Source organism: Sceloporus undulatus, chromosome 1 (genome assembly GCF_019175285.1).
Source record: "Sceloporus undulatus isolate JIND9_A2432 ecotype Alabama chromosome 1, SceUnd_v1.1, whole genome shotgun sequence".
NCBI lineage: Eukaryota > Metazoa > Chordata > Lepidosauria > Squamata > Phrynosomatidae > Sceloporus > Sceloporus undulatus.
This window is the reverse complement of record NC_056522.1, coordinates 58,203,678-58,226,691: the sequence shown is the minus strand read 5'-3', so window position 1 is coordinate 58,226,691 and position 23,014 is coordinate 58,203,678. Positions and strand designations below refer to the sequence as shown.

At 38.0% G+C, this 23,014-nt stretch overlaps 1 protein-coding gene across 1 annotated transcript in view; it reads left to right on the top strand.

Annotated features, from left to right (window-relative positions):
* BIRC6 (baculoviral IAP repeat containing 6) overlaps nt 1–23,014 on the top strand; it is a 234,076-nt gene that overhangs the window by 161,455 nt on the left and 49,607 nt on the right. Inside the window, 6 exon segments of the mRNA XM_042449523.1 lie at nt 1,173–1,346; nt 2,870–3,066; nt 4,830–5,130; nt 9,650–9,867; nt 11,749–11,913; nt 12,818–12,986. Of these exon segments, the coding sequence (XP_042305457.1) occupies nt 1,173–1,346; nt 2,870–3,066; nt 4,830–5,130; nt 9,650–9,867; nt 11,749–11,913; nt 12,818–12,986 (1,224 nt within the window).

The following is a 23,014-nucleotide window of genomic DNA, read 5'->3' as shown; positions in this document are numbered from 1 at the left end:
GTGTGTATGAATGTGAGAGCCACAGTGTGTGTATGTTTGTGTGAGAGAAAGAATTCGAGAATGTATGTGAATCAGGATCTGTGAGGGAGGGAAGGAGACAATGACTTGACAGAGTGTATATAAGAATTAACTGGCTAAGAAGGTATAAAGGAGAAAGCATGCAGCTGAGTGCGTGCGTGTGTGCGTGCATGCGTGCATGTAAGCAAAAGAGAGGTTTGTGTGTCACAAACAAAGAGATAATGAAATCCTACCTAGCACCTTTTGAGACTGAAATAAATGCCTATCAGAGATTTGGGTCATCATGTAATAGAAATAGTGTGAACAAACTCCTGTGAGAGTGAGCATGTGAAAGAAAAAAGAGTGAGAGAAATTGTGGCTGAGGGTGCAAAAGTGCTTGGCGAGAGAGAGAGAAAACGGGCCTCTTGGAATCAGGTTTCACTAGGCCCCCAAATCTTCTGCCATCCCCAATGGCTGACCAAAAGCCTATTGGCTTGTTCCTCCTCTCCATTGGGCCCCATCCAACCCATGCCCTGTTTGTTCATCAGCCTTACCGGGCCAGAGAAACAGCTTGTCCACCTGTGAGTTGGAGTCTCTGGTCAGGAGGGTAGAGATAGCAACAGCATAAAGCAGTGGCCAGGCCCACACTCTGCTCCAGTAGCTGGCAGGGCACAGCCTGCTTCCACTACTCCTTGTCTGTGATGTTTGGGAGCTGCTTCTCCTCTGCCTCCCATGGTGCCCACCCAGAGCCAGGCAACAGCAGTGGCCTTGAATAAGAGATGCTGCAGGGGCAATCATGGACACTAGCTCTCCTTCAGTCACTGTGCGCCTAGGTTGCCCCTGGTAGAGCAGGCATGCCTCCCACAGTTTGAGAAGCACTGATGTTGATGTATAAAAATTCCTGTTATACAGTTATCTAAGCAAATGTTCATCGAGTAAAAGAGTTTGTCTAGTTAGTAACACAACATTTTTCTCCAAATTATTGGACAGTCTAAAGAAGGGATCCTAAGCATCTATGTATGATGTGAACTAAACATAAGAAATGGCCAAAGCTCAACACACTAAGCTATAGTTTGTATTAACTGTAATTAAGAATCCAAGCCTTTATTTGAGCTTCCTAATGTACACTCAGATAATCATTTAGAGCTGCTTGTAACATGATTCATGTTTTTTAGGTCAGCCATTACCACCCGAGTTGACACTTGCCCAGCTTCTCACTTTGCTATATGACCGCAAACTTCCTCAAGGATACCGATCCATTGACTTGGCAGTTAAACTTGGCTCCAAAGTGATCTCGGACCCAAGTCTATCAAAAACAGACTCGTTTAAGCGCCTCCATACTGAAAAAGGTATACACTGAATGGGGAGGATGAAGGTGGGATCAATGGAACTACTTCTTTTGCAAGATATGAAGGACATGATGCAATTTGTACCAAAACAAAATCTTTGCCCAGATAGGCTGCCTGATATGCAAAGTTTCATATGTTCATAAAATTTAAAATGTAGAAGTACACTTGATCTCTGAATATTTCCAAACAAACTGCACTCATTCAGGTTTTCCATAATATTGTAACAGTTTCCAAAGGAGCAGTTGTATTAGTCTGTTGCAGTGAAAACAATATGTGTGGTGTCTTAAAGTCTAGTAGATTTGTTACAGTCCATGTCATCAGATACACTAATTCTGTAACACACATGCATAGCAATGTATTGATACTTTAGCCATTTATTGATAACCATAAAGTCTGAAAAAGAGCAGAATATTGAAACAAAGGATGGAGTTGTATCCATACATGTTGCTAATAATTAATTGATTTTGATTGTGGTTAATGTTCTAAGACTAGAAGATTTTTTTTTCTCAAGAGCTTTCTGGTTTCTTCCAGATCTCTTGAGATGAAGAGTTGGTTTTCAAAAAAAATCTTAACCACAGATGTACTTATTGTTTTATCTTCATTGCTTCTGGGCTAAGCAGATGGCCAGAATAGCATGGGCCAAGCCTGTTCCATCCTGCTCAGGTCTTAACCCGGGTCGGTTCACAGGCTGGCATGGGGATTGGCAGGTGTTTATTTGTCCACCACGCTATAGGCTCACTATCACCGTGGCCTCCTTACCTTCCTCAATTATCACTACTACTGAGAAGATCCCCATTGCCATGTCTGATGTCGAAACAAGCCTCATGGGTGTACTCACATGCCCAGGTATTCCATTTCCAGGTCAGTTGTGGTGTGGGTATTCTCAGTAGTGGCAGAGGAAGGTAAGGAAGGTCTGGTATGCTGGGTCATATTTCTGAGAGACCCCATGGCAAACACTGGGTCATATTGACTCGCACTTACTATCATTATTATTATTATTATTTGTATCCCGCTTCTCCTTGTATTGGATCGCCAGCCCCTTTGTGCTGGATTTAGACTGGGATCGCCAGAACAGTATCCGGTTTGCCTGATCCCAACCCAAGGGTATTGGCCAGAGAGTACATGGCCATTTTGGTCCATGTGGACAGCTCCTTAGAAGATACAACATTTTAGGTTAAATTTCACAAATTTGTTCAATTTCCTTCTCCTAAATCAGAAGCTAATTTACATGGGCAGAGTTGCTCACATCCTGTGGGCACTGTCTTTATTGTTGACAAGCTACTGTCTGTATTTTGCAGTGATATATAATTGTATTCTTTTTCTAAAAAGGTGAGCCTTACATTCCCTCCACTTTTTTTCATATGTGAGCTCTTTATTTCATATCACTCCAGCAGTGTTTCCAGTCAGCTTGTTATTCCAGGCAAACCTTCTATGTAAAGAAACCCTAAAGAAATAATACTGAGTATCATTTTGTTGAAGATTTCTTTTCTTTTTTTCTTTTTTTTGGGGGGGGGTATATATAGAACATACAGATTTATTGGGGCCTTGCACTGAAGATGAAGCAGTTACACCAGGTGAGGACTGTATGGATACAGTGTTGGATGAATCCTTCCTTGAAGTATGCCCGATTCAGTCTCCACTGCAAGTTTTTGCTGGAATGGGTGGGTTGGCCCTCATCGCAGAGAGACTACCGATGCTTTACCCAGATGTGATTCAACAAGTAAGTTTAAAAAACTATCTGTGCAACTTATTTGATTACAGGCTGACATGATTTTGAGGTGAATGAGTTAAATATATTTAACTCTGGCTGGATTGTGCCCAGTGGTTTAAATTATATATTTTTTTGTTTTTACACATAAAAAGGCGCTGACAGTGACTTTTCAAAAACCTTCCCAAACTGAAAATTGTGGCATACAGTTAGTTTTTGATAGGATAGAATTGTGAGATCTTCAAACTTGGAATGTCGTTTGTATCAGTAATTCTGTAAACAGGAATTGTGAGGTCACATACTGATAGTGGCTTGAGAATTTCACAATGTACCCAGCAAGATGCCATCTACATATATATTTGGTTGTTCAGGAAAAAGTGGATATCATATCAAGATACTTAATCTTGACATGCTTCCATGCTTCTCAGAAGCTTTGTGTGTATGTAAATCCTAAAATTGCTGTTGCCCTTTTCTTGGCAAAAGGGCACCTGAAGGCCTTGTAAAGAGGTTCTGTCTGAAGATAAAAATCTTATAAATCAGTTCGAGTGCCTGAGAGTCCAAGTTTGGGAGGACAAGGGGAGCTCCTATACAGGTGTGAATCATGCTGTGTTTTAGATGTTGTTTGACAACATCTTCCAGCTTTCTTCACCATTGGCTAAGATGGCTAAGGCTTCTGAAACTTGCAGCACAGCAACATCCAGAGGGCTGCATGATTCCGCCCCTTTAACTGTTCTCCAATACTTTGATAAGGAAAGGATGGAAAGATGAAAGAAGAAGAAATTCCCAATATTTTTACCTGTAAAACGTGTCTTACATGATGGTGAACGTGGATTCTTCTGCATTAAAACATGTACTATATCATTGAGCTTTGACCTCTCACTTTCATATAAGGTAAGGGGAAGAACTTTAGCACTGGGAACAAAATTATAGTTAGGGCAGATAATGATGTTGATGATCATCTTTATTTATTTATTCATTTAGCACAGTCAGTGTACTTGGTGCTTTACAAGTAAAAGAACAACCAAAAACAGCCAGCCCTGCCCAACTTGTACAATCTAAAATATATTTACACACACATATATGGAGGAACAAAGGAGTAGCACAAATATAAAACTATGCAGTACAATTGTGAAATAAATTATCCAGACAGAAATGCAAAAACCAATACAATATAATAGAAAGCAAATGAACAAATAGATATAACCAAAATGTACAAGACTGTAAAACAACAAAACTACAAAATGTTCCATAAAGAATGGCATTAACAGAGCCCCATCTCTCTAGGATTATCATTCCTACAATATAGGTAGTTGAGTATATCTTAAAACCTGCTTAACCACACACAGCAAGTTCATCTCTGTAAAAACAATTTGGGAAAATGTTTTTTTGTTCCTTGGTATGTACAGTGATATTACGGTGTTTAGAATGACAATGCAGAGTGCAAAGTAAACATTAGAGGTTAAAACTCTAACATGAAGTAATTATTTGAAACCCTTTTTATTTGCATATTGCCTTGTGATAAATACAGCAGTTTTTAATTGCATTTATTGTATATGTGACAAGATTTTAAATAATCCGTGTGAAAAATACTAAAAATGCTAACTGGAATAGAGATTCCAAATTCTCAATTGGCATTTGTTCATTCATGTTATCACTTTATCATAACTGTTGAAAATGAATAGTCTGGGAACTCTTTAATCATGTTAGTTGCAACAAAAACCCTCTAAGTAGCAACCTCAAAGGACAGTATTAAGCATCTTCTTTCTTTTCTGAAGGTGAGTGCGCCAGTGGTTACATCCACCACCCAAGAGAAGCAGAAGGACAGTGATCAGTTTGAATGGGTTACCATTGAACAATCTGGAGAACTGGTTTATGAAGCCCCAGAAACAATTGCTGCAGAACCACCACCAATCAAATCAACAGTCCAAACTATGTCTCCCATTCCTGCTCATTCTTTGGCTGCTTTTGGATTATTTCTTCGCCTCCCAGGCTATGCTGAGGTGCTACTTAAAGAGAGGAAACATGCCCAGTGTCTGCTTAGATTGGTGCTGGGAGTTACAGATGATGGTGAAGGAAGTATGTACTTAACTACTAAGTATCTTTGGGGATTACTGCTAAATATTTCTTGAGTGTATGAATTTACAAATATTTGAAAGGAGATAAAACTGGCTTTTGTGGGATTCTAGATATCTTCTGGTTTTGGAACCAAAGTATGTGAAAGTCAAAACTAGACCTTAAGGACAGATCTTCTAATTCTTCCTTCATTGCATAGAATGAAAAAGCTAATAGAATTACTTCTATTTATTTATGTTTAAGTTAGAATATTGTTTGTTTACAGGGCTTCTGATGGTACCTTAAGAGCAAGAATTGCTTGTTTCATTGGTTTTGAAGAGGTCCTGTCCTTTCTTGTTAAATAAACCAGATCTTGATGGCCTTGTAAATATTAAATTTCTATACACTGGCCTAATTTTTTCATCTGAAGCTTGTTTCTGTTCTCTTCTGGATCAACCCAAGTTTAAGACAGACTGTCATAACTGATAGGAAAGGGAAAAATAATCTTATCTGGCACCTTGATCTTCTGCTTTTGCTTCCCTTTCCCTAGGTTTCAGTTGCAGCTTTTCTTATGTTACGCACAGGGTGGGAGACAATGTGAACTAAGGTTACCAGAAAGTTCCTGTGTAATTATTCCCTCTAATTTGTGTGGGAAAGCATAGTTGAATATAATCAAAAAATTTCCCCACTTCTTGACCACTGTCATTCTGCTTATTGCTAATTTGCTTCCTTCATACAATATGAAAATACTCATGCTGTGCATAATGCAAACTGTCTATGAACAACTTTCACATTCTAGATTCAATAGGATTGTTGTCTGCCTTCTGATTGGTTTGCTATATGACTGTGGGTCTGTAAGGACAATAGTATCTCCTTTACATGCCAGTATTGACTTAGTATTTCTGAAAGCTGCTTATTCATGTATTTTTGTGGGTTTTGCTTAGACCAGTGGTTCCCAACCTTTGATCCATTTGTTTTGGACTTTACATCCAAGCCAAATTGGCCAACATTCAGAAACTATGGGGAGCAGAAGTCAAAAAACATCTGGAGGACCACAAGTTGATAACCATGACCAAAACACAGAGGAGAAATTACTGAGAATTCCTCCCCATCCCCATGATCATCTTTAAAAGATTTCAAAGGACATGATTTATTTGAAGTGTTTCTTCATCCTCACCTTCGTATTCTCTCTGAACATTTCAGTTACTCTTCTTGGGTTTTTTGACAGTTTTAATGTGCTTTTACAAAATGGCTGATATTGGAGATGTCATTCAGATACATGTTATTTAGTTTAAGAGCTGGCCTTTACTTTTATAGCAGGAGTGGGTAAAGTACAGTCTGAGGGCGGCATGCAGCTCCTAGTGGTGTTTTTGTCCCCCAGAGGTCAAAATGAAGGTGATATGTAGGGGCATAAAGGACATTTCCACTGTGTTTGGCACCTTCTGAATTTCCACAGGTCAAAATGAAATTTTGCAAAAAACAAACAAACAAAAAGTCCCCTCAAAGTGCCCTCTAGGGAGCCCAGAAGGATCAAAAATTTACCTTTGTGTCCCCTAGAAGGTATTTGAGGGAAATGGATTTTTAAAAAAGAAAAGAAAATAAAATCTTTTTGCAGGAGAAGATGTGGTGGGGCATGTGGCCCTACAAGGTTTGTCTCCTGGAGGGCTAATGTGGCCCCATGTCTTCCACAGTTGCCCATCCCAGTAACATTGCTAGAGTTGGCATCACTCAGTACAGTAACTCATGGTGTCCCCCCCCCCCCATTAGAATATCATCTGGTGTTGCCTGCATCCCCCACACACACACCCCTACAGATGCAAAATAACTGCAAATAAATTAAAATGTGCTACTAGTTAAAAATACATCAAAGAATCCAAGGCAATTAAAATTAGCAAATGATTAAAGTTAGCAGCTGAGCAAACCATAGGCTTGGATAGAAAAGGAAAAATGTTTTTCCTAGTGATGAAATTTCAACAGAAGCACTGCAAGCTGGCTTTCTCTTGGCAGACAGTTCCAAAACCTGAGCACAACCATGACCAAGGTGTTTTATGGCTTCCACTGTCCACATCTTGTCTTACATGAAGGCCATTAATCATAATTGAAAGCTTAGATATAAAAGAAACTCATGGTTAACTGCAGCTGTTCTCCACTCATGCAAAAGGAAGAACAAGGCAGATGCGTGTGAGATCTGAAGTTTGTTAAACTAAGATTGATTCTTTGAGCACAGAGATCCCAAGATGAAAAATAATATAGCACTTAATGGAGCATCTGCTTTGCACTATTCCATGCAGAAGCATCTACATAAGCATACTGCAGTTAACAAAGCCTCCAACAAAGAAGTTCTTTTTTACAAATACATTTTACAAGAGTCCTGCTTCTTCTAAGGAATTCTACTCCAGATGAACCTACTGTAGCTAGATACAATATCTAAAATCCACAAAACAGTAATATCTTTATTGGGCCAACCAAAAAATGCACAAAATACATCATGCAAGATTTCAAATCTCCACTTACCTCTTCACCAGACAAAGGTGTTAAAATCATACAAGAGAAGGGGGGAAATTACGATATTAGAGTCACAGGTTTACATTTTGTCAAGATGTTGTTGTTGTCATTAAAATGGTACAGAGGGATATGCCCTAATCATTTCATTTCACATATCTGTGACATTAGGTTTTGGGATGCAGGAACCTATACCTATTATTTCTACTTTTGGTACCAAAGGCCTGTTACAGAAAGCCAAAATAAAGCTGCTTTGAGTCACAGTGGAGGTATGGTGTTTTAATGATGCATGCGGCCTAAGAGTCCAGAAGTCGCACCAAAGCCACGCTCCAGCCCTAAGGACTGGAGCGTGGCTTTGGTGTGGCTTCTGGACTCTTAGGACGCATGCATCATTGAAACACCATACCTCCACTGTGACTCAAAATAGCTTTATTTTGGCTGTCTGTAACAGGCCAAAGTTTCTGTTAAGGAAGTAAGGCCCAGGAACACTTCTACTCCATTAACTGTGAGATGTGCCTGTATTTTATGTAATAGATAAAATAGCAAAAATAAAATCAAAATAGCAAATGCCTAATTTATTTTAGCTAATGAATAAGCTTTCTCTCGTTCATAGAATCACAGAGAATTACAGAGTTGGAAGAGAACGCAAGGGCCATCCAGTCCAACCCCCTGCCATGCAGGAAATCTAAATCAAAACATTCCCAACAGATGGCCATCCAGCCTCTGCTTAAAGACCTCCAAGGAAGGAGACTCCACCACTGTCGAACAGCCCTACTATCAGGAAGTTCCTCTTAATGTTGAGGTGGAATCTCTTTTCCTGGAGCTTGCATCCTAGTCTCTAGAGCAGCAGAAAACAAGTTAGCTCCCTCCTTAATATGACATCCCTTCAAATATTTAAACAGGGCTATCATATCACCTCTTAACCTTCTCTTCCCCAGGCTAAACATCCCCAGCTCCCTAAGGCGTTCATCGTAGGCCATGGTTTCCAGACCCTTCACCATTTTAGTCGCCTTCCTTTGGACACGCTCCAGTTTCTCAACATCCTTTCTGAATTGTGGTGCCCAGAACTGGACACAATATTCCAAGTGGGGCCTAACCAGAGCAGAATAGAGTGGCACTATTAATTCCCTTGATCTAAACACTATACTTCTATTGATGCAGCCTAAAATCACATTGGCCTTTTTAGCTGGCGCATCGTACTGTTGATTCATGTTCAATTTGTGGTCTACTTGGACTCCCAGGTCCCTTTCACATGTAGTCTCGTTCAGCCACGTGTCATCCATCCTATATCTGTGCATTTCATTTTCCCCCCTAAGTGCAGTACCTTACATTTCTCTGTGTTGAAATTCATTTTGTTCGCTTTGTCCCAGCTTTCTAATCTATTAAGGTTATTTTGAATGTTGATCCTGTCCTCAGAGGTATTAGCTAATCCTCCTAATTTGATGTCATCTGCAAATTTGATAAGTATACCCCCAATTCTGTCATCCAAGTCATTGATAAAGATGTTGAATAGCACTGGGCACAGGACAGAGCCCTGTGGGACCCCACTGGTCACTTCTTTCCATGATGAAAAGGAGCCATTGTTGAGCACCCTTTGGGTTCAGCCAGTCAACCAATTACAAATCCATGTAACAGTTGCCTTGTCTAGCCCACATTTCACTAGCTTGTTTGCAAGAATGTAATGGGGAACCTTGTCAAAGGCCTTACTGAAATCAAGATATACTATATCCACAGCATTTCCTTCATCTACCAAGCTGATAATTTTATCAAAGAAAGAGATAAGATTTGTCTGGCATGACTTGTTTCTCTGATGTCACTTGCGAGAGTAATTATATTTTTTGGATACCACTCATAATGGAAGTCTGATCATATCATCATCATTTTCTTGTGTACAATCTCTGCAGTGAATTTTTATTTTGTAGCTCTTGTTATAGACAGACTACTTTTTAAACACTAATAAAATCACTGAAATATATTTGAAGATGAATGCAGTATGTTAACTTATTGTGACAAAATGTTTCATCTTTTATTTTCTCATTAGGTCATATTCTACAATCTCCTTCGGCTAATGTGCTTCCAACCCTTCCATTTCATGTGCTGCGCAGCTTGTTCAGTGCCACACCTTTGACTACTGATGATGGAGTACTCCTTAGGAGAATGGCTCTGGAAATTGGTGCAATACATCTTATCCTTGCCTGTTTATCTGCTCTTAGCCACCATGCTCCAAGAGTTCCCAATTCTAGTCCTAATCAGACAGAGGTCAGTTTAACCTCAGAATAATTAATTCAGAAATATGCTTTTGGCAGTATAAAGTGTAATGATGTTATTTTCTTTAACAAGCCCAGATTTCTTTTTCTATATCATAAAGCTTTGCATATCAGGTTTTCTGACCTAGGTTGATGGACAAACACATGCTTTCATAGAGAGATAATCTGCTAAAACAATCTTCAGTTGTGCTATAATTAGAGAGTGATTTATATATGAGTCATTATGTTTCTACCTCAATTTATATAGGTAGTATGTATTCTATCAATACTAGGTGCTCTTACGTTCTTAAATCCCATAGGTCTTCCTTGAAACATAAGTATCTATACTTTGTAATATAGTTAGACATATAAGGTTATTGCTGTGGACTTTAAAGCATTGCCCATTATTTAAAATAATACTTGTTTTGTTTAATGGCCCAGAAGAGTCACATAGCATAAAAAGATGATACAGCAATCATTTTCTACACAAGAAGCACTAGAAGATTATTTTACCAAATTAAGCTGTCAACAGGAAGAATTCTCAGCAGGTTCCTCAGCAGTTCTCATTTTATCACTTGTCACTATATACAATATTTAGGTCCTGTACCATGTCCTGATGTAGCTATCCCAAATTCCTTAAATCTCTCTAATGAAGGTTCTTTGTCCAGTTCAAAAGAAGAAATCTATGGCCTCAATTTTTGTTATTGAGGCTTACATAGTCACTGTGTGTCTTGTTAGCAAGCTCAGTGGCCTGGAACTTGTTGAACAGATGCCAGCCTTGGCTGTGTTCCAAAAAAAAACTGCTCAGTCTGGAGAACTTTGTTCCAAGGAGTAACACTTCCTGTTTTCTGGATAAAACTTGGACTTTCATGACTTAGGAATAGAGGGGACAAAGTTCATATCAGTACTTGGAAATGTAAGTGAAGGCTAACACATTGCCATTATTTTTACAATGTTTAACATGTTAACAATCATTGTAAACTTGGTAGGAACACAACAAGTAGCACAGGGGCCAGAATCCTGTTGGTGCATTTTCTCCAGGCCTGCTCAATGGTGACAAGGGAAGGCAGACAAAATCTGTTATTTTTGAACAGCCTATTTTACAGTGGTCTTTTTGGAGAAGATTGCGGCAAAGGTTATTAAATCTTCTCTGTCCCATTTTGTTTTTCTTTTGCTCCAAATATAGCCCCTGAAAAAACTATTTTTATTATTTTTAGCCTCTTGAGCAAGCCTGAGTTCTTTCTGTGCTTTAGCTTTTCTGACTTTCCTCCTATAGATACTAACTGTTCATTTGTAATTCTTCTTTGGTGATATTCCCTTCACCAGATCATCTGAAAGTTCTTTGTACTTTATACAGATCATCTGTATTTTATCAAAAACTTTAGCAATTCTTCTTTCACCATTTGAAAATAAACGGTGAAATCCAATTAACATCCACTGGTTAAGCTGACGTTATTGGTGAAAACAGCTTCCCTTTCACCTTTGTAGTCCCCTGGTTGCCTCAAATCTGCTCTGAAGGACTGTAGACCCTCCAGGGATATTTGGGGGGGAAGAAGAAGAAAAATCCCCTTCTGCAACTCAATGTCCAACTTGCATAGCATAGCAAGGTACCTCCAAGTTTGACTTGAGGAAACGTCTCAATAAGAATTGTTTTAATGCAATATTTTGTACTTTGTATCTTTTCTTTTCCTAATGCACACTCCCAATGTTTCCTGCATCCCTTACCCAATTCAGTTAATGTAAATAAGTGGCATTTTTGCAACATTGTTTTACTTCCATGATCCAGAATCAGAATGAAGAAAATGCATTTGGCAGGATATTCTCCTACTTTTGATCCCAGACTACGAAGTCTAAAGAGCATGGAATAATAGGGCAATTGATTTTCTTTTTACAGCCACAGGTGTCAAGCTCGCATAACAGTGCATCAACAGAAGAACAGCAGCTTTACTGGGCTAAAGGCACTGGATTTGGAACTGGGTCTACTGCTTCTGGATGGGATGTAGAGCAAGCTTTAACAAAACAAAGACTGGAAGAAGAACATGTCACTTGCCTATTGCAGGTAACACAACCATTGAAACAAATTGCCAAAATTATTATTATGTATAAATTAGCTCTGTTCCATCAGATATAATGTCTGCAGATATTGGACATAAGTCCAATACTTATTGTTATAAGTAAGAGCATTAACTGTAATATGGTACTTTGAAAGAATGTTACTGTCTTCATTGCCTACTGTACTGAATAACTATTTTCTTAAAAAATAAAAAGGCAACTGAAAAGTAGTATGTTGCTAATAGAACAAGTAACAGCAACAAGTTAAAAATACCTCAACAAACTACTAAAACAATAATATTGCAAACTGTGGCCAGTTACTTAGCCACCTTAGTACATTTTCCCATTTGTGAGGTTAAAAACCTTGTGTGCCTGGCTTTGGGCACGCCTGGGGAGTTTATTCTCCTTTTTTTCAGTCTGATACTGTACTATATAGGGAACAATTTTTGAAATATACAATGTTGAAAAATAACACATGAGATTTTTCAGATGAGGAGGAATTGGATTTCCATCTTTACATATATCCTTTGTTTCCACCTAAAGATACTGATTAACTTGCTGTATGTTGTGCCTGATACATTATTACTGTGAAAAAGTCAGACATCTGCAGTTTGTTGATACCACATCAATGTGAAAATTGTTTAATTTACAAGAACAGACTGTAAGATTTAATAAGTTGAATATTTTGAATCTGAAATTAATCATTAAAATTATCTTTTAGAGTTGGAAAAATTACCACAAAATGGTTTGAATTAAAAAATGTGCATAGTTATGGGGAAAGTTTTTTAATTTTATATTCATTTATCAAAATGTGTCTCAGATTCTTTGTCATTTTGAGCCTGTTATTTGTCTGTTCTCATTCTCTTTTATTCAATCTAACCTCTTTTCTCATAATGATTTTAAACTTTCAGGTTTTGGCTAGCTATATAAATCCTGCAGGAAGCATATCAAACGGGGATGTCCAATCCACCCATGAAAGCAGAGGACAAAACAGCAATGCCCTTCCATCAGTTCTGCTAGAGCTGCTTAGTCAATCATGTCTTATTCCAGCAATGTCATCCTATCTCCGTAATGATTCAGGTAATATGCTCCTCTTTGTTTTTAAAACAGCATGTTCTATTCCAGTTTATAAATAGCATTTTTTAAATAAAATTGATGCAGAGAATATCCAATTCAAAGATACCATTTGATCTTTCAGTAAAATGTGTAAGAGATGAATTTTCTGAACTGAACTATTGTTGTCCTGCAGGTAAACAAAAATATGATCTAGCTGCTGGGCTTTTGGTGCTGACAATGCCTATTTTCTGGAATTCTACAGGCACCCAAAGCAACTATACTGGTGTAGGTGGTGTGGTGGCAGTAGGAGGGAAAAGTCTACATGGACAACAGCAACAAGAGCAGATACTGTAGATACAGTAATTCTGAAGGCTGCCACCTTTGTGTAACTCATTTCTCCAGTGCCTGACTTCTGAGTAGGTCTTTGGAACCATCATGTTGTGGGCCAGCTAACATGCAAAACTGCCTGTCCTTTGGCACAGATAATTTTGTAAGCTATGCTTCTCAGAATACCCTGTCGTTGAGGATCCAGAATCCAGGCAATGGAGAAATAGGCTCCTTAGAGCCAGCTCACTTCCCCAACCAATAATGAATGATTATGATTTCTGCTTGTCTTCCTTTATTGCTGCTGTGCAACCTAAGTAAAATTGTAACTCCTAGCATAATGCTAGACATGTGCCATAAGGATTCAGGCCTCTATTTCTTGATTCTTTTCTCATGTTAAAAACAAACAAACATGTGCATGCTATTTACTTTCTATATAAAGTGTGTATGACATAATTTAAAAATTGTGCACTGAAAATTTCTACAGTGTACGATGTTAGCCTTAGCAGCAGTATATCTGTCTACATATGTTAATTGGAACAGCTACCAATCATTGACTTTAGCATTTTTTTTCTAGCTGGAGATGTGAACATATTGTGTGAATATATGCACTTCTCTACAGATTAACTTCTGAATATATGTAGAGTGGCCCAAGATAGTATGAGAGGTTGTGTGCATATTGAAGTGCTTGTTGAGCCATAAGTAATGTACAGTGGGCCCTTGTTATCTGCTGGGGTTTGGTTCCAGGAACTCCCGCGGATAACAAAATCCGTGGATGCTCAAGTCCCATTCAATCCAGTGGCATAACAAAATGGTGTCTCTTATGTAAGATGGAAAATCAAGGTTTGCTATTTGGAATTTATGCTTTTTCTGAATATTTTCAAGCCGTGGATGCTTGAATCCTTGGATAAAATATTTGTGGATAAGGAGAGCTGGCTGTATTTATGCATAGGGTGATTCATTCTATATATGTGGTTATCTTTATGTCCTTCTAGACTTAGCTTGCTACTTGCCATGATTCATAGGGATGAGGATGGACTTTTGGTTGAAAGCAAATTCAGAATGAGTAACAAATATATTCACAGATGTTCAAGCCATTGAGGAGAGTGAAACCTACATGGTAGTTGAGGGCCTGTTAATACTGAACTGATTGGATATAGCCAGGGTGCTATTCCCAAAAGGAAGAATAGTGGGGGACAGAAAGAGATGTGAAATTTGTGGTATTCTGACACTTTGGGTAAGATGAAGTGTGGGACAAAAATATGAAATGTCAATACTAATAGGAACAAATTAGCCTGGCACTTACTGGTCTTTTAGTCTTCCTTATCATTGCTGTCTGACTGACATTATAAAGTTAACTTCAGGTTGAGTTTAAAGCCTTGTTCATGCCTTTATGTCCTCCCACATTGTGTTTGAATTAAATCTGGAAAGCTCAAATTCAGTCTGTTTACCCTTATTAAATTAGTTCATTTGGGAATATTAATTATCTGTACATTCATTCTCAATATTGCTTGTGGCACACACTTTCCTACTAATAACATTCTTTACCCCAGTAATTCCTCATGATTTGCACTTTTCTGAGTTTAAATATCAGTAAGAAGGCTCTTACAATTTTTTGTCACCTTTCTGATTTGTTATGTTCCCTTGCTGTTTTTAAAATTGATTCTGATGATCAGAAGATTGGCAGTTCAAGGCCTGAGTGCTGCATGAAGTGGTGAGCTCCTGTCACTAGTCCCAGTTTCTGCCAACCTAGCAGTTCGAAAGCATGCAAATGCAAGTAGATAAATAGGTACCCCTTCTCAGTGTGAAGGTAACAGCATTCGGTGCAGTCATGATGGCCACATGACCACTAGAGCAGTCCTTGGACAATGCTGGCTCTTTGACTTAGAAATGGAGATGAGCACCGCCCCCTACAGTCGGTTACAACTAGATATTCATGTCAAGGAACTACCTTTACCTTTATGCCTTCTCACCTAGCACTGCTCTACCCAGTACTGTCCATGCTTTCATGGTCTTTTCAGCGTACTCTTTAGTAGTGTTTTTTTTTTCCCCCAGAAGCACTTGGAAGTCTTGAAATTAATACCTTCCAATATGTTCTTCCTGCTACAAAATTGTATTCTATATTGTACAATCTGAAGTCTTTGCTAAACTCTCCACTGGAGGTTGTAAGTTGTTTTGTTTTGTTTTTGATTGTGAGGTATACCTGTACTTCAGTTGACAAAATAGATGTATTCCTGGGCATTACTAATTTAGCAGAAACTTTGCTACCAGAGGCAGAAAGAGTATGGAAAGAATAGGAATAGATTCCTACACCACATAAAAGAGAGAACTGGTCAACATGCTTTGGCAAAGAACTAACAATATGTTCATGGTGAAATGAAGCAAGACCTTGCATAACTAAACAAAAAATGTCTTGAACATTCTAGAGACCACTTGAAAGCTTTCAGAATGCATCTAGGGAGGATGCTTCCCCCCCCCCCACCTGCCCCACTTTCCATATTATTTCTGTTTTGGTGGTCAAAGATGCACTTTTTTTACATGATGTTCTCTGTTTTGCTGTTTTCTCTGTTCTACTGTTCACACATGCTGAGTAAGGGATTATGGCGGCAGTCACTGTTTACTTTGCTTATTGTAGGCACACACAGTTATAGTTGTATCAGCTAGAGTAGAATCTCACTCTTTCCAGCTCAGGTTTGTTTTGTTTTTTGGTTCTGTTTACTGCAAACATGCTGCTGCAACCCAACATCAAAAGTCTGTTTGTGAGTTTTTAAATAAAAAAATCCAATTAAAATTTTTAAAATTAATTTTTGGGTTTAAAAGTCATTGATTTTTATCCACACTGCTGAAACCCAACCCCAGTGGATACCAAGGGACTACTGTATGTACTAATGGAGGAAGCAGTCAGTACTATATAACACCAATTGCTGGGGGGAAACAGTGGCAGATGCCATTGCCCATGTGTACTGTTACTGGATTTCCAGTAAGTTTCTGCATTAACTACTGTAGAAAGATGGAGACTGGATTAGTTGTGCCTTTAGCTTAATCCAGCTGGGCTCATTTGTATGGTATAGTGTACATAGGTATACTTCAGACTAACATGAGACTTACTCCTGCTCTCCTGTAACTTTGAACATCTGAAGCCTTCTATGGAAGGAAATGAAGGAAGATCATATAATTCCTAATTAATTAATTCTCTCATGTCACTGTTTTGATGAGGTTTAGTGTCAACATAAATAGACATGAATTATTAGTATTGATAAAAATATTATTGAATAAAATCACTTTATTTAATTTCTGGTCTTACACCTTTAAAAACTATTTTATGAATGTCCTTCTTGTTCATGGAGGTATATCACTGTCAAAGCAAAAGGTGCAGGGAAGAAAATTTTCATTACATATATTGTGTTTGTTCCCAAGACTCTGAAAGAAAGTTGGAACTCATGCTATGTTTTATTTTTCTGGTTAATAATAATATGATTATTATTTATGAAAGAAGATGCTTTCTGCTGCCTTCCCAGCTATTCAGTATGCATAGCACTCCTAAAAGTTTGCAAGTGTAACTAAACTGCAATTAAGTGTTTTTTTTTCCACTGTGCCTTTATAGATGCGTATTCCTTTATTGTCCTCTAGTACATATTATATGAAAGCATAGTTTAAGACGTCCCCTGCCTTGGTCCATAGGGAGAGGCAGTTAAGAAATCATTATCATTATTATTATGAATGAACGAGAATATTGATTATCTCATAGGGATGACGCAATACAGTTTTTTGAAAATCCTAAAGGCAGTATACACATGGTTCCTGATCCATAACCTCCTGCCATTTTGTAGTAACAATAAGCTTGTGAGATGCCTTCATCAGTCTAACCTGTGTTTATATAATGGAGATTGTCACTTGAAGCTAAAAAATGCAATTGAAGCAGAATAGATGCACGTATGACAGTGCCTCATCACATAATTCCATGGTTGAGCTGTACCTGGTCTGTCCTGTATCCATGACTATTGCACAACTTTTTATTCAGGGGTTTCCTCCGTCAATTGCTGCCAATATCGCTAGCATTAGATTTGTGTGTGATAATGTCTGGGCTGCAGACCCGGGATTGGGCAGTCACATGGTATCAGTTTCCTCCTTGCCTGACTCCTCCTTCCCTTCACTATTCCTGTGTAGTCCTGTTTTTTTTTTAAAAAAAAACTTTCTCTCCCCCCCCCCCCATCTCATTGATGTAATGCTTAAATTGTCCTAAAGAGAGAGAGAAATTAAAATTAAAAAGTGCAAGGCATGATGGTAAAGCAACAGGGGAGGGAGCATGCTGGGAAAACAGAGTCCCAGACCAGCAATGGATGCTGCAGTTACTGCAGCTAGTATGATCGGGATTGTTCCCAAGCTAACATATATGCATTTCTTTTCATTAACACAGTTGTGGCAAGAATGGGGGTTCATGGAATAATCTCTAATGTTGCTTTCTTAGCTAAATGAGGAACTCAAAGCAAGCTCTTGCTAGTCCAAATCCATCACAAAAGCCACTGGTCCTTGAGGAAGCATGGACAATAAAAAAGAAGAAAGTGGCTGGAAGAAAAGGACATCACTGTAAAAGCATCCTTCTAGCTAGACAGTTAGGTAACCAGAATGCAAGATCTAAAAAGAGAATTATGTGAAGCATAATTAAGGTTGAGGTACACCAGTTATCATTTCCCTTAATATACACACACCAAGACACATCTCTCCAAATCTACATACCTGTATTTTAGGTCCACAGTCTCCTGAAGTCTTTCAAGAAAGTCCCTTGTTTTCACTTTGGAGGTACCCCTTTCTTTCTTTCTTTCTTTCTTTCTTTCTTTCTTTCTTTCTTTCCAACCCCATAGTCAAATTCTTTGCCTTGTGGAATTATTTTTAAATGGAAACAGGTGTCTGATACACACTACAGAAATAATGCAGTTTTACACAGCTTTAACTGTCCTGGCTTAGTGCTAGGGAATGCTAGGTACTGTAGTTTTGTAAGATATTTAGCCCACTCTGTCAGAGAGCTTTGGTTCCACAATAAGCTACAATTCACAGAATTCCCTAGCACTGAGCCAGGGTAGTTAAAGCAGTGTCAGACTGGATTATTTCTGCACTGTGGATTGGACCAAAATAAAATATTTATTTTTAGGTTTCTGGCCTTTACAGTCCATGTATAGTCGCCAACTTAGGGAACTATTTTTAAGCAAATAAGTTCCTCACTTTTATCAGTCATGATTAATAGTGGGGAAACATATATTATAAACTCACCCTCTTCTTTTCATTATCTGTAAGATTATTAGGTTAATAACATCAGACCCAACTCTCTTGTTGAAATTAAAATTGATTGAACTCCCATCCTGTACAAAGCCGTTATAAACAATCCAAAACAAGTAATGTATCTGCTTTTCACTGAAGGCTAATTGATATTTTTTTTGTCTGTAGATGGCATCAGTTTGCTCCAGTGATAACTTATAAATGCCTACCTAGTTGAGGAATGGTCCCAGTTTAAGGCTTAATCACATGCTACACATTAACTATTTAAACTCTCTGTTTGTATGTGTCTTTGACACTTAGGGTGGTCCCAAGAATTTCATAGGGTTTTCTTAGGCAAGGAATACTCAAGAGGCAATATGTTATCTTATGTAGTTCATACTATGTCAGATGCAGAAAAATGTAAATTGAAACTTAATTGAAAATTGTAAAAGGTAATTCCTGCATTTAGTATCCATTTTCATAAATAAAAATTGCTATTTTTATGCCTAAGCTTTTATTTTCTTGGGTAGAACATGACATTAGTATAGTATCATTCATGCCACTGGTTCTTAGGCTCAAAAATAATTGAAATAAATATCTGTTGAAGTATTGTTTATACATTTTAAATAAATTAGAAAATAGAAATAAAGTTCCATAAAGTTTAAACATTGCATTTCATTTGCAGTTTTAATCAAACTAGAGATAGATACCATTTATCTTATTCAGTATTTTAATTCCAAAATAGTCTAGGCAATAAAATTATGAAAACATATGCCCAGAATAAATGGGCCAAAAGAAGTGGCTTCTGACCACTTTGGGGGTGTGGCATTTAGAGGACGCATGCCCGCAATGCAGCCTGAAGCTGCTCTGATGCCACACTCCAGTCTTTTGGACTGGAACAGGTTGAGACCAGCAGTGGCAGCCCGCTTGTAGAGGGAACCATGCAGTCAACTGTGGCCCCGGCCCGTTTGCGGCTGGAGAGGCCTCAGGCTACACCTTCCCACCTGTCTATTCCTGACAATAATTCCTCTCGCGTGCTGTTCCTTGCCTGAAGTAATTGGGAGATTCTGTGTTGTGGGTACCCCAGCCATCAAGGAGATAGCTACTACATACAGGGAAACACCTGTAACCACAACCTCTCCTCTCTTTCATACAGTAAATAGGGTGATTTTTGTGTCTGTTACATTCTACAGTGTTCAGAGATACAGCTGTAGTTGGAATATCCATAAGCAAAGGGATCTTGTAGCACCTTTGAGACTGATTGAAAGACATTATAGGATAAGTTTTTGCAGACTTGGGCCTGTTACAGACTGCCAAAATAAAGCTGCTTCGGGTCTCTTTGGAGGTATGCTATTTAAATGATGCATGGGTCCTAAGAGTCCGGAGGTCACACCAAAGCCACACTCCATTCCTAAGCACCAGAGTGCAGCTTTTGGTGCAGCTTCCGGATACTTAGGATGCATGCATCATTTAAATAGCATACCTCCAAAGAGACCCGAAGCAGCTTTATTTTGGAAGTCTGTAACAGGCCTTGGTCTCATTCCTCTGATGCATGTCCTTGACAGAGAAGAGTCTTCTATTTGAAGAGCTGCCTAACCTAGGTCTGGTTTAAAAATAAAGAACACTAAATAGAGGGCAGCCCTTCCAGAATATGATATGTATTGTATTACGTTTCTATTTAAATTGGTTGTTATTCCAACATTTTTATCAAGTGTTGTGGTTTGAGCATTGGACTATGACTCTGTAGACAAGGGTTCAAATTCCCTCTCATCCATGAAAACTCAGTAGGGTGACCATGAACAAGTCAGCCTCAGAGGAATCCAAAGGCAGACTCCCTGAACAAATCGTACTAAGAAAATCCTGTCATAGGTTCAATGTCACCATAAGTTGGAAACAACTTGAGGGCACACAACAACACTGTGTTGTTCTTATCTCTTTTTTATGATGTTTAAAGTAGCACCATTCCCATGAAACTTTTCCTAGGAAGCCCCACACAGTTGTCATGTTAAAAGAGTGAGAACATTTCTCTTCACCAGAAATGTGATGGTCTACACTAGGCAAGCATGTTCTTGTAAAGTTGGAACAGAATTCTCTACTTGTACCTGTCTTATCTTCCGATGGACAATTTAAGTAGTGTTTTGGTTATGCTTTGCATTAAAATATTTACGTAAGCCGTATGGGAGGCTTGCTTGATAAAAGTGAGTTTAGAAATAGAATGAATACTTTAAACTGTCAAATAGTTAAACAGAGCTGCCCCTTTTTCCATTATTTGAAAGAAAGACTGGGTACAAATCTACTAAACACATCAAGGAAAAGCATTTCAAATTTCTGGAGAAACTTGATCCCAGGTTGCTTTTTAGATGCTTGAATGCTGTTACTTCTTAACAGTTAATTGTTAGCTTGTATGGTTAATAACTTTACATTGGATTCTCAAATATTCTCATAAGAAAGATAGTGTCTTCAAAAACAGTAGTTCAAAAGGAAGATTAGGTGATGTGATTTCTCGTGTTTCCTTTACTTGGAAGAAACTGATCCTCATAGCTTTCACCTATTAGCTTTCGTGTGGATAGCCAGATACTAGCAGGATCTTCATTATTATCCCATTTTTTTTGTTTTTGTTTTTTCGGAGTTTTTTTTATCTCAATATCTACCTGAAATACTCAGAAGAAAAGGTATGTATTTACTTCCTCTGTGTCCTCTCTTCCTTCGCTATGATTTTTACAAATTTTCCTCTGAAACACATTTCAGCTTCTGAAGGAGAGCTTTTAGGTACACACACACACAGGTATTTCTCTTGGGCCTGAAACAGACAGGCCCAAAGGAGCGGCATGAGACCACACGCACACGCAACACGGTCCTGAACTGGGCCACCAGAAGGAGCTGATTCTACCCACTCCTTCTTGACATGGTTCTTTTTTGTTGGCGCAGCCTTGACGCAGATTCAGGCTGCATTTGGGACATGTGTAATCAGCATGCCCCCAGCACGGCCTAAAACCATGTCATTTTGTCCATGTGTTTCAGGTCTTTGTTTCAATCTGATCAGCAACGTTTGCTTCTTGACTTTGTTTTCAGCTTCTACTCATATGGTTTCTTCTATAGGTAGCATCTTCCTTCTTAATGCCAAATCTGGACCTTGCTTTTGCATGCTAGGGAAATAAAGGTCCTCTAACCTACTAATATCCGTTTTAGGGCTCTGAGCTCTTGGCTGATATCCCAAGCATTACTTTGAATATTTGCAATAAACGTGCTTTAAATTTTAAAATCAATGCTTCTACTTTATATGGGAAGGCTAGGTTTAGCCCACTTTCTCGGCCTCCATTTCCTATCTGTACAGTGACCTATGTCATGCTTTTGAAATAAGTAGTACAACATAATAAATTATTAAATATCAGTAAAGGACACCTGCCACTATACTTCAATATATTTTATTTGAAGACTACCTCTGATAGTTTACTCTTAGACAAATACTGATATTTTAAAAGTGTAATTATATATTTTTCAAATATTAATAAACTGAAATAGAAGCGTAGAGCTCTGGCACCACTATCAGTAATCTTTGTTTTAAAAGTTAGAAACAAAGGAGGGCATGTTGCATAAAGCATAGTCTTTTAAAGGACAGGTTTGGCTTATAAGTGGAATGTGGAAAAAGGAAAGTTATTCATATATTTACCTTCATTGTTAAAAATAATAGTAATCTAGCAGACCAATATATATGTTAATTCAGAATTAAGACTAGTTGGTTCAGTGCAGTTTATTCCCAGATAAGTGTGCATTGAATTGTAGTTGAAAGAGACCATTAACATAAGTTCAAATTCTTAAACTGTAGAATAATCTCCTTAGGTTAGATGAAGTATATGAAGGGTCTCTGGAGAATACAGGGTATGTACAATACATAGTTTGGGGGGAAAGATTAAAAGTGTCTAGTCTGTTTTTAACATATAGCTCAAAACTCCAGTTCATCTCCTGTTTCTTTTCTGAATTTAGTTGAATTTGGTGTTTTGATAGCCAGTTCCAAAGATTTTGCTTTTGTTATTTATATTATCGCCACCACTGAAAGAATAACTTTCAAAATTGTACAAAAATTGTTGCAAGGGATAAAGCCACATTGTTAGTACAAATATTTTTTTTAATCCCTTTTCTGATATTATAAAATTCTGTATTGAGTAGAACATTTTTATAGGTATGGCTGTGAATTGTAAACTTAAAGGCAAGAACATATGGTACAACAGTGAGCAGTATGAAAATTAAAAGTATTTTGGAAGGTAGTTAATTAAAATTTTATTTACTTATAATACAGTACTTAATAGTGCTGTTCTTTCTACATGTTATATATAGTTATGAAAATTTAAGCACATAATGATACTTTTGAAATGGACTCCTTTTTAATCCAGTTGTCACCTATACAGAAGTACATAATCACAAATCCAAAAGTATAAAGGAGATCAAGTAAATAAAACATAAAAAGATATTATGGC